General features: G+C 40.8%; 1 protein-coding gene across 1 annotated transcript; it reads left to right on the top strand.

The window, feature by feature from the left end:
• Positions 1–5,002: 5,002 nt before the first annotated feature.
• Positions 5,003–8,752, top strand: pvalb9 (parvalbumin 9). Its single transcript, XM_038975216.1, has 4 exons — positions 5,003–5,063; positions 5,535–5,667; positions 6,787–6,896; positions 8,465–8,752. Exons 1-4 carry the CDS (start codon positions 5,003–5,005, stop codon positions 8,488–8,490), a joined length of 330 nt encoding a protein of 109 aa, XP_038831144.1. The 3' UTR covers positions 8,491–8,752.
• Positions 8,753–13,009: the final 4,257 nt, after the last annotated feature.

Here is a 13,009-nt window from a genome sequence, read left to right as displayed (position 1 = left end):
TGTAACCTAGTGGTTAACCTGGTCAAAAGTTCCTGATAGCCGATAGAGAGCGTCACTCTAGCATAGGTGGGATTGCAAATTCAAATTTTACAGCGGCACCTGTGCACATACCCTACCGTCCTTCAATCCACCGCTGCCATTCATGAGTTTTGGCAAGAGAGATTTGTTCATCAGTAATAATTCCATGGCAGTTGTAATCAGTTGCCAGCCTGGCTGACGCGACCCAAGTGACCACACAGGAAGAGCTGTGACTTACTCGTCTGGACAGCAGGCTGTTTATTAATGCAATATTCACTCAGAAATTGAGCAAAAGCATTGATTAGTTCTCTCAAATGTATTTTTCTTTTGGTGTGTGAGACCTCTTGTTGTTTGGATTTGAAAATCCAACAGTAGTAATGGAAGGGGGCACCACTCTGGGGTTGTGTAGGGCTGTGCCTGTGGCTGTTTGAGTGGGAAAGTCCAGAGGAGAACCAACCTGTAAAAGCACAGCCCCCTTAATTATCAATGTATCGTACTGACAACATAAAAATAGTCTTTCCAGACTCTGAAGTCAGGAGGACTTTGAGTTAGGTGTCAGCCAGACTAATCAGTTGAAGGAGAAAGATTCAATCCAATGTCCATAAACTAACACAATCTCCTCGAGAGGTAAATTCTAACCTAGTCAATAGTTCCTGATAGCAACTCTACAGGTGGGATTGCAAATGAAATGTCCATAAACGCATGCAAAACATAACTTTCCAGACGCTATCTTTGCCCATTTATTATCAGCAAAGATTAAAAAAACAGACTGCAACAATTTCATACAGGCAGATGTAATTACTAGGCTCTCCAAACATGTGCCAAAGATGGTGGATTATAAAGATGATGCAAAAAGGCCTTTTACCATTGAAAAAAATGGTCACAGTTCTGGTCTATTTCTACCATGCACCAACCAGAAAAACGGCCTATGGAATGTAACACTTTTTCTATCATCTATGCCTGTGCCATAGAGATAGTTAGAGGATGCAACATTGTGATTGTGTTCCCCAGCTCAAATGTTGCATGCATCAACCAATGGTTGTGTGCAACGTCATCGGCTGTGCCGTCCGGATTGCTATAACATATGATGTGGTTAGCTGATATGTAAAATACCTATCCAGGCGTTGCAAGATCTGGCATTCGTCAGCAACCTCAGGACAGTGGAACATGTTCTATATCTGTCCCGTTATGGCATCTGTGAGAGCATGGGCAGCGCTATTAGGGCCATCTCCATTTTGAAACAGTCAATTATCTTTTTCTACTACTTCTATGTTGGTAAACAAACTGAAAGGGTATATACTGCCACCTGGAGGATGTTTTTGGAACCGTTATAAAGCCAAAGTTGCAGTTATGGAATGTTTGCTCACGAGTGTAATTCATTGGCTGATTTCTCCTGGTGAACTGAATGGCATTATATGATCTTTCTTTAACCCATAAGAAGTCCCACCCAGTTGAGTACTTCAAAATGGTGAAAGTCCTCAATGGTGCTGCCCTTGCTAAAATGGGCTTTTGGGCACTTGAGTCCTCTATCTATCTCTATGGCCTGTGCATCCCTACTTATTGGTCACCTGTGTGCCTATAGGGTACACATGACCAGTGAACAATAACCCGTGCCTCTAGTGTAGGCCTACAAGGCTAAAGACAGAAAAACTATACACAACACAACAACCACATTAGTAGGCCAAAATTGCCCCGAAATATTCAAAGGAGTCATGGCCAATTATTCACTGTTATATATGCTTATTAAATATCAATAAGGGATGAGTCTGATTTCTATTTAATTTCTAAACCCCACATTGATTCCAGTTTGATTCAGGCGCCATGTTGAGGGCTCTGCATTAGCAGAAAAAAAACACTAGGTAGTGTCCAAGTCAAACGATCTGAAGCCAGAGGCACTGTCTGGCATTGAATAAAGCTGTCTTTTTGTGATGTAAGTTTCACAAACCTGTTATGCAGTCCAGTTACCATGACATAGCTGTGCAATTGGTTTTTGGCCTTTACATATGTATTTTCACTTATCATCAGGATTCCCATCATGTAACAAGATCTGTCAATCAAGAGATTAATGGTTGGTAAAAGGTTGGACTGGGTTTGGGGTAGAGTATAATGGAGAATAATAATTCCCTTGGTCCTCATTATATAGGTCCTCATTATCCCTCCACCTTCATTTTGTCCTGACTAAATCAAGTCATGAGAGATACTGCTGCTGCGTCTGATGTTTTGAGAGCCTCCACTGCTATGTTACACATCCCTCACCGCAGCCAAGCTGGTTGTTATAGCGACCAGGTGGAATCACCAGCACAGTGCAGGTTGAGTGAATTTATCTTCACAAGGAAGAATACTGTGTGTGGGCTATTCACCTTTGCAGGGAAATTGAACACTGTTTGGTACCCTGAGAGTTTAACAAGGCCATACAGTAAAGAGATTCAGTACATAGCGCAAACATTTCATACTGTTTTATTCTAACCATTTCCTGCATGTTCATAAACTAAAATCACCTTTTGAAATAAGCAAGTCTAAAACAGTAAAATAATGTGTACAGTAGCCTTAAATCACTTGCACTAAGTACTGAGTTTAAGATATACACTACATGGCCATATACACTAGGGCTCTGTACAATCTCAACAAACAATTTTTGTATGGACCTTGCTTTGTACATAGGGGCATTGTCATGCTGAAACAGGAAATGGCCTTCCCCAAACTCTTTTTCAACTAAGTTGGCAGCACAGAATCATCTAGAATGTCATTGTATGCTTCAGTGTTAAGATTTCCCTTCACTGGAACTAAGGGGCCTAGCCCGAACCATGAAAAACCGCCCCAGACCATTATTCCTCCTCCACCAAACTTTACAGTTGGCACTGTGCATTTGGGCAGCTAGCGTTCTCCTGGCATCTGCCAAACCCAGATTTGTCCGTCGGACTGCCAGATGGTGAAGAGGGATTCATCACTCCAGAGAACGCGTTTCCACTGCTCCAGAGTCCAATGGCGGCTAGCTTTACACCACTCCAGCCAATGCTTGGCATTGCGTATGGTGATTTTAGGCTTGTGTGCGGCAGCTCGGCCATGGAAACCAATTTCATTAAGCTCCCGACGAATAGTTATTGTGCTGAAGTTCCCTCCAGAGGCAGTTTGGAACTCGGTAGTGAGTGTTGCAACCGAGGCCAGACAATTTTTATGCGCTACTCCTAGAAATTTTCACTACACAATAACAGCACTTAACCGGGGCAGCTCTAGCAGGGCAGAAATGTGATGAACTGACTTGCTGGAAAGGTGGCATCCTATGACCAGGCCATTCTAATGTCAAAGTTTGTCTATGGAGATTGCATGACTGTGTGCTCGATTTTATACACCTGTCGGCATGGGTGTGGCTGAAATAGCTGAATCCACAAATTTTTAAGGCGTGTCCACATACTTTTGTATATAGTGTATCAGATAATCTAGCCCCATCTGCTCCCACTTGGTTTTTGATAGAATAGTAGGGGAATTAATATTTTGGGACTACTTGGGCAATGCCAATTTTTATCTTCTAATGGATCTGTCAATAAGTGTTTCTATTGATGATTTGTTAATAGTATTTATCAATGTTAAATACCTACATAATTTGTTACCAATAAGACTATAGGTCAAATATGTATATTTACACGTGGTGGGGGGAGAGAGAGAGTGAGAGAGAGACAGAGAGAGATGCGTAAAACACTTGTCTGCCTGCTATAGCAAAAGGGCGGTACAGGTTTCAGTATTTACACGCATCAACCAGTCAAGGCAAATATTTAAATAGTAGGTTAACTGTTAATTAGTTAGGTAAGCAATTCGAAAGTGGCCTGGCTGTGAGAATTTGATACACGGACAGGTAACTCAAGCATCGCAGATTTTCGGTGTTTCCAGTCCATATATAAATTCTAATCGGCAGTCATCAGTCACCACAAAGCCTTACATATATATTCTGGTTTGGGCACCGGCGAGGCAAGATCATCAAAGCGGTGAGTAGGATAAAGGACTGATCGAGTTTTTGGTGTGATGTGTGCGTGTGGTTACTTTGCCGACTGAGTGAGTGATGCTCAGGTGCGGCTCAGATGATACACCGCAGAGGAAGTTGCAGGTCCATTTACCTGGCTGAAACTCTTAGGTAATTTTTCTCGGAATTTGTGTTTTTAACAGGATTTTTGTTTTATGGTTTTCCAGAAGTAGCCAATACCTTTCTTAATCCACTTTGTAGTCACAATTACGCATCTGCTTCCATAAATGTTGTTGCGTGTTTATCGATAGTAACATTTTTGCCAGGTAATTTCAAATCGTTTACATCAGACGAATCGTATCGAGCAGACAGATTACGCTAAAGCAGACAGAACAGGGACATCAACATCAGTCAAATTGACATCAACAGATTATCAGAGCAAGGAGAGGGAAGAGGTTGACAGAGAAAAACAAATTAAAGCAGTCGGTTTTAGAAATCAAAGTCTCGTAGGGAGAGAGAGGGAAATATAGGTAGGTTTGTACGTATTATGTGTTGTTCAATTCAGTGCAGTGTTGTTTGTTGTGGTTACTTGAAATGAATTGATTTGAGAAATATTCAGAAGAATATTCTTAAGAAATTGATGTGTAGCATTGCCTTGCATTGTGTAACATTGCATACATTGTATTTATTTATTTTATAGAGATACATTTCGTATCAAGGCATTATTATTGGCATAGCCTACTGTACATCCTTACGTAATCCAGGTGCTTTTTTCAATGAATGCAGTCTGGGATTACTGATTGATATTCTCTAAATGAATAGACTAGACCTGACTCTTTGAACAGCCTGTGTGTGTGTGTGTGTGTGTGTGTGTGTGTGTGTGTGTGTGTGTGTGTGTGTGTGTGTGTGTGTGTGTGTGTGTGTGTGTGTGTGCGTGCGTGCGTGCGTGCGTGCGTGCGTGCGTGCGTGCGTGCGTGTGTGTGTGTGTGAATAATTTACTCCGTTGTTCCTCTGTCCAATAGGATTAATATGTCACTCACTTCTATCCTTTCCGCGGAGGCTATTGAGAATGCCGTCAAGGAGTTCCAAGGTAGGTCTTACCTCAGGACTGCCTGATATAGTTATTGAGAAAGAGAGAGAGAGAATGACAGAGAATGAGAGAGAGAATGATAGAAAAACAGAGAGAGGAGAGAGATGGTAGGGTTGTAACAGACTATGATCATGTACTGTAGAGAGTTATTGTTAGTCAGAAGAGAGTGCTTCCTACTCAGTAGTAGGCTGGCAGTCGCCCACAGACTATTGCACTAGAATTTAGCATCCTGAGGATGGGTTTAGTCCATATGCTGGGGTGAAAAGGACTCTTTAAGAAGAGTGTCTGTGTGCCAGCCTGTAAAGAGAGAGACACACAGGGATAAATCTCCAGTCTGGACTGCACCACGCTATCTTTTAAGCTCATCAGGGAGTCAACCTTGCCTGAACTCTAACCCGGGTGTGTATGCGCGCTGTGTGTGCATGCATTGGTTCATTTATGGGTGCATGTGTTCTCCCTCACTCCCTTCAGCCCCAGACTCCTTCAGCTTTAAGAAGTTTTCCCAGCTGTGTGGCCTGACCTCCAAGTCTCCCAAAGAAGTCAAAGATGTCTTCCAGATCCTTGACGATGACAACAGTGGCTTCATCGAGGAGTCAGAGCTCAAGTATGACATTTGGAGTAATCCTTTAGACGGAGGAACACTTTCCTGTGCTTCCTGTAATGATAATACATGGGCGTTTTACTGACACCTTTATTCAAAGTGACTTACCGTTAACACATAAATTCATTTGGCTATATGTGGCCCCGGTGGGATTCAAAGCTACAACTGTTCCAATTAGCAGATGCTTTTACCCATAGCAACTCACAGTACAGTGAGCACATACCATACATTTTTATGAAGATTACTTTATCCCTGTGGGAATTGAACCCATGACCTTGGCTTTGTCAGCGGCACACTCTTACCAGATAATCCACACAGGACCACCAACTGTGCCGGCGGCAACCTGGTGAGCCATCAGAACCACAGAGAGCATTTCGAAATGTATGCTGAGTGACAGGAGACTTAATAATATTTAATACAATGACCTATTTTCTGTTGCAAGCGCAACAAATGTCAATGAGATCAAATTCTACAATTCCACTCCCCTGTCATTTTAATGGAAGGCTACCATTAAGCCTTACTATAATCCATGGGTAAAAAACTATAATTATTATATATTTGCATTATATAATGCGCTGTCTACATTATATAAATGTGCCAGCCAGCTGAACTTAGGATACCAACTGTATGACCCAAGTGCAATTGAGTTCATGGATGGATGCAGTATAGCAGAGTTTTCACTCAATTCACTTTCCCTCACCTCCTATGAGAATGCATATAGAGTGCAGCAAAAAAAAGACTATATTGTTACAAAGCTGGCAAGAGACCAGGCTGAGCATTGTGCCAGAAAGTAGAACATTTGATGTTTCGGCTATAAAACCTAGCTGTATTATTTTCAATCCTTGTTAAACTGGAACCAAATAACCTTTATGCCTAAAAGGGCTGTGCTGGAACACAAGTTGTGTGTGTGTGTGTGTGTGTGTGTGTGTGTGTGTGTGTGTGTGTGTGTGTGTGTGTGTGTGTGTGTGTGTGTGTGTGTGTGTGTGTGTGTGTGTGTGTGTGTGTGTGTGTGTGTGTGTGTGACAGACACATGGTACAGTATGTGTAAGGCTCACATAATGCTTGTATATGTGTGTGTATTATGATTGTGTGTACTCTGTTTGTGTGTGTGTACTTCCCTAGGTTCTTCCTGCAACGGTTTGTCCCCGGGGCGCGGACGCTGACGGACGCTGAGTGTAAAGGCTTCCTGTCTGCAGCTGATGATGACAACGATGGCAAGATCGGAGTAGAAGGTGAGTGGCTTTCTGCAATAACCTGCAGGCTGGGGTATTATCATGAGCCAATTGGTAAGGCTGTTCGTATTTCCTTGTCAGGATTTTGATGAGCAGAAGACCAAGACTCTCTGAGATCCACTATACATTTTGGGAGTCTCTTGGTTTTGATGGTTTTCCAAGAGAAAAGATAAAGAAGGCTAAAATTTCAATCAAATAGTTTAAAGTTCTTTCCTGACTATTGCAAATTCTGTTCTTGTGTGGAAGACTACTATTGAATCTAAGCCAACATTCACAAACTTGGCGTTGGCCATGACTAGGTCTTTCTTCATATGTATGGCAATGTATGGCTATGTGTATTTTGTAATATGAGATTAACGTTATGCTCTTTAGAGTTGTAATCCGCCCTGACCACTGTCAACTCAGATGTATGGCTTTTAGTATGGGCCCTGAGTTGGCAGAAGAGAGTATGGATAGAGGATGAGCGGTAGAGACACTAGATGTTTCAGGTCAAGAGGAAGGCATTGGGACAGCCCTTGTAGAGTATACTGTATATAGAGTAGTGTTTGTGCGCTCGTGTGTCTATATTCCCGTATGTTTTGTGCTAGGTTGTGAGGGTGACAAAAACAAATTGTGGAGCTTATACAGATGCTCTTAATGGCAATGCTAGTTGGCCTCATTGGCAAGCAGAGATCCAGAAGTCACAGCCTCCAGTAGACCAGGGTTCAAATAGTATTAGAAACCTTTCATTATACTTTTAGCGTTTGATTGAGCCTACATGGAGTGCCAGATGGGCGAGGTTTGCACTTTTGGGTCTATTCCATTGATCCCAATACCCCAGACAAGCTCAATCAAACACAGCTAAAGCAATCAAAAGATTTCAAATACTATTTGAACCCTGGTCTGGTCCTCCAGATGCTATATTAATGGCTACCAGCCAGATTTTAGCAATATCTAGGGCTGCATAGACTGGCTGGGCTGGGATTGCATAACCGGATGAAGGAATTAGACAGCGTCTAAACATTATTTCAATCTCTGGTTCCAAACCAACTATTTGGTTCAGGGTCATTTTGTCAGCTTTTTGGCACTTCCCTCTGTTGAAGGAATAACAAACAAAAAATACCTTTTACAAGTGTTTGTATTATGTAAGGTTTGAATTCGATGTTGTTCTGCTTAATCCCACATATTTTTGACAAGGGAGCAAATTCATTCTGTGAAAAACACTAATGTATGCACATGATGGTATGCATAAGATGATTACAAGGTTGGATTGCGAATAAGCTACAAACTGATTTACATTAACATTTTTGGTCATATTGCATATTGTAATCCAATCATGTAAATTGCGTAGATTATGCTTTCAAACCAGACAAAACACAGCAACCAAAACACTAATGGTGAATTCTCATTAAAGAACCCATACTGTTACATATGTAGGCCAAAGAGGGTTTAGTTATAGGCTTTCTATTCAAGTGATTTAGATAATGAGCAACATTTCCAAAAGGCTGTTTTGATGTCGCTCATCTCTGAATGTTCATATTCTAATCCATAATTGGAACTCATCTCAGAATCTTTCTCTCCTGCCACAGAATTCCTGATCATGGTCCAGTCCTGAGAGTTCCATGGGAGCCGGGAGAGCAGCAGGTGTTCATTCTCCTCTCCTTCCTCCAGCCTCAGCCTCCAACTTCCAGACAACTTCCTCAAGCCTACAGCAACCTCCATTCCCAGGAAATTGTTTTTCTTTGTTGAAAGAAAAGGCAAATAAATTGTTTTATTTTTTCAGAGCCCCTCTCTTATTCATCCATGAAACCATTTTTACTTGCCTTTTGATTACGTTCTAGGAGGTTGTATAGCTGCGTCGCCCCATATTTCCTTCCAATGCACACTACATTGTCAATCAAAAAGATGAATAAACACATTGTAACTTATTGTGGCGAATTGCATTTTTCTTTCAAACACAACTGCTGAACATTTGCATCTGTTAAATTCCTGTATTGTAACCATACAACAGATGCCATGTAAGGAAGTGCTATATGTTACAATGAACTGAATGTGCACATAACCCGTGAGAGAGTGCATAATTAAATGTAGAATTTCTGCTAATCCTGACTGGAAATCAATTTAATGCACTATTACTTTGTTACTTAGTGTTACCTAAAATGTTAACATACATGGAGAGCTGCTATGTTAGTTGTAACATTGTGTAACACAGTTCTGTCCATCCGAATCACATTATGAATACACTACAGCTTGTATGACCCAGTGGTCTGTCTTAGCTGTGTAAAGCTCACATCATGTTTACAATGGTTAGCATCATCGCCAGCTCAGGTTGGTTTCCCAGCAACATCCCACCTATACATAGAGCTACTGCACATTAAACGAAAAACAAGATACCATTGAGGTGCCCATTCAGACAACTGGGTCGAAGGAGTAAGTGAAAACCTTGCCTGCTGTTTCTGGCAATCAAGTGTAAAGGGAGCTGTTCTGTTGTATTTCCCTCAGTGTTTAGAGTAAGTATCTAGTAAAAGTGAGACGGTGACCTTACCAGTCTATCTCTAGCTATATTGGGTAACACCTTGTGTCGGCTACACCACATTAGGTGTGTGTGTGTATGTTTTTGGGACAGCTGTCATAAAGGGCTAATGATCAACACTGAGCATAAAATTATTCCATTGAATTTAGAAGATTTGTTTTTATATATTTATTTGAATATTTGATAATTAGGTGATTCATGTATTAATAGTTTACTGAAAATAACCTTGTTTATTCTTCAGAACAATAGAAACCTTATTTTGTGATTGATAGAAAAGTCAATAATTCATAAAGGGATCTTGCTCATTGTTTGTTGTAACGGCTGTCGTCCTCTTCTTCCTCTGAAGAGGTGTAGCAAGGATCGGACCAATACGCAGCGTGGTAGGTGCCCATGTTTTAATAGGGAAAACTGAACATGAACACAAAAACGTGAACAAACCGAAAAAGTCCCGTGTGGCACAAACACTGACACAGGAAACAATCACCCACAAAATACCCAAAGGACATGGCTGCCTAAATATGGTTCCCAATCAGAGACAACGATAAACACCTGCCTCTAATTGAGAACCAATCTAGGCAACCATAGACTTACATAAACACCTAGAATGAACACAACCCCATAAATCTACAAAAACCCCTAGACAGTACAAACACCCTAGACGAGACAAAAACACACAAACCACCCTCGTCACACCCTGACCTAACCAAAATAATAAAGAGAACAAAGATAACTAAGGCCAGGGCGTGACATTTGTCCAGGAGTAGATCTGGAATAACAGTGTTAAAGGGGCAATCTGCAGTTGCTTCATCCATTTTTGGACTTCTGAATTAATTAAATGTACCCATTGATTCTTGAAGTATATAACTTATACAATAAATGCCCCATGAGCTTAGTTCAACTGTCATACCCCATCAGAATCCAAAATATAAGCGTGTTTCACTGAAATGTTTGTAAACAAAGTAAACATAAACAAAATAGCAAACAAAACTATACATTCGACTATACATCATGGCTGATCATTCCTTGCATCCATACCTCTGTTTATGAATTTGAGTGTGGTAACACTTCTCCAGCCCTATTCCTCAGCTTTTACCCAAACAGGGGTGGGGAGGACACGTTATTGTTTCAACTCCTGATTGACGCTTTAAAGATTTAAAGCAAATTGAGGTGACACAAAGGGAGGTGACAGAGGGTGCAGGTTAAGGTTACAGTATCCAGGGCCTCTCAATTTCTCGTTGGAAAGACTATACTAGAATGGACAGACAGAGCTAGTTCCATAGAATTAGGAATTAGAATACTAGAATGGACAGACAGAGCTAGTTCCAAAGAATTAGGAATTAGAATACTAGAATGGACAGACAGAGCTAGTTCCAAAGAATTAGGAATTAGAATACTAGAATGGACAGAGAGTTAGTTCCAAAGAATTAGGAATTAGAATACTAGAATGGACAGACAGAGCTAGTTCCATAGAATTAGGTATTAGAATACTAGAATGGACAGACAGAGCTAGTTCCATAGAATTAGCTATTAGAATACTAGAATGGACAGACAGAGCTAGTTCCATAGAATTAGGAATTAGAATACTAGAATGGACAGACAGAGCTAGTTCCATAGAATTAGGAATTAGAATACTAGAATGGACAGACAGAGCTAGTTCCAAAGAATTAGGAATTAGAATACTAGAATGGACAGACAGAGCTAGTTCCAAAGAATTAGGTATTAGAATACTAGAATGGACAGACAGAGCTAGTTCCATAGAATTAGGAATTAGAATACTAGAATGGACAGACAGAGCTAGCTCCATAGAATTAGAATACTAGAATGGACAGACAGAGCTAGTTCCATAGAATTAGGAATTAGAATACTAGAATGGACAGACAGTGCCACTTCCAAACAATTTGGAATTAGAATACTAGAATGGACAGACAGAGCCAGTTCCAAAGAATTAGGAATTAGAATAGACAGACAGAGCTAGTTCCATAGAATTAGGAATTAGAATACTAGAATGGACATGAACCTTCTTATGATGGTCTAAAGGTCAGCCAATTTGTTCAGGGAGTTGGTCAACCATGGTTTGCCAGTGCTGTGATAACATAGTGTAAAATAAAGAATTTGAACAATTTATCTGCACTGTTTTAGAGGAATGATTCCATTACTTTTTCAAATTAACTGCCAATATGCCAGTATTCCATTCAAACAATTCAGTCAATCCACAACCATATACTGGCTGAAATCTGTTGATTATAGGACTTAGACAAGTTGTAAATGGAACAAGTACTGAAATTGTATAATAGCACTCACAGCTTTTCAAGAAAACAAATGTAGATATTTATGGTCCGTTTACGTCAGGGGTTGGAACCTAAATTATTTTCCAATTGTTTCATTCTGAACAGAACACAAATTTTTTCAGTTTCGTTGTACTGTTCCGACCAGGAAAATAAAGTTCTGAACCTGTTTGAATATAAAAAAACATTTTATATTGCTCCTTTTTCAACCGGTGAACTTTTTATTTATTTAGTTTTTTTACATTTAGCTCAATGACTTCACCAATCAGTGCAGATCGAACAGGCAGGCTAGTGGTTTACATGCGTGATGGACAGAACAGTGTAGACAATGGCGCAAGACACAACTGAAATTTTGTGGGTGGGGAGAGAGCATCCGAGGCTTGAGGATGCTTGAAGGGCTTTGTCTCTTATGACATGCATTATATGAATTAGGTCCACATAATTATACCTAGGAGGAGAGGCTTCTATGAAGGAATTTTGAATGTCCTTTGAGTTAACTAGCTAACAAGCTTGTGTGTGCAGAGCGGCACCAGAATTAAAAACACATCTTACCTTTTTGTAGTTAATAAATACAACATGAAATGTGATAACCAGGCCTATAGTTTCTTTAACTAGCATTGAACAAGTGTATCCTTTCTTCTCTAGCTAATTAAAAATCTCTCTCCCTATCTTATGAATCAAGCTAGTAACGTCAGGGGCAGGTAAAACACATTTGAAGGTAAGACCCAGGTGCAGACAATGTCAAAGTAAGAAGTTCATTAATTCAAACACGGGCAGTCAAAGGTACAGGACATCAGGCAGGCTCAGAGTCAGGGCAGGCAGAGGTCGGTATTTCAGAATAGCGTGGCAAAGGTACAGGACGGCAGACAGGCTCAGAGCAGGCAGAGGTCTGTAATCCAGAGTAGTGGGGCAAAGGTGTAGTGGGGCAAAGGTACAGTAGGCAGGGTCAGGGCAGGCAGAAAGGTCAAAACCGGAAAGCAACGCACCAAAGCCAGGGGAAAACCACTGGTAGGTATGAATGAACAAAATGAACTGTCAACAGACAAACAGAGAACATAGGTATAAATACACAGGGGATAATGGGGAAGATGGGCAACACCTGGAGGGGGTGGAGACATTCACCAAGACAGGTGAAACAGATCAGGGTGTGACACAGGTAGCCTAATCAATCACAGGCAAGGATGTGCATCTTGCAGGCAAGCACTGAAATACCTTTCTGAGTGACAGAGTGAGGGCTTTGTATAGGCGCTTTGTTGTGGGACTAGAAAAAAATGGCTAGAACGAAAAATAACATTATTAACCAGTTTCCATGCTTT

This window comes from Salvelinus namaycush, chromosome 35 (genome assembly GCF_016432855.1).
Source record: "Salvelinus namaycush isolate Seneca chromosome 35, SaNama_1.0, whole genome shotgun sequence".
Lineage (NCBI taxonomy): Eukaryota > Metazoa > Chordata > Actinopteri > Salmoniformes > Salmonidae > Salvelinus > Salvelinus namaycush.
This window is presented reverse-complemented; position numbering and strand designations above follow the sequence as displayed.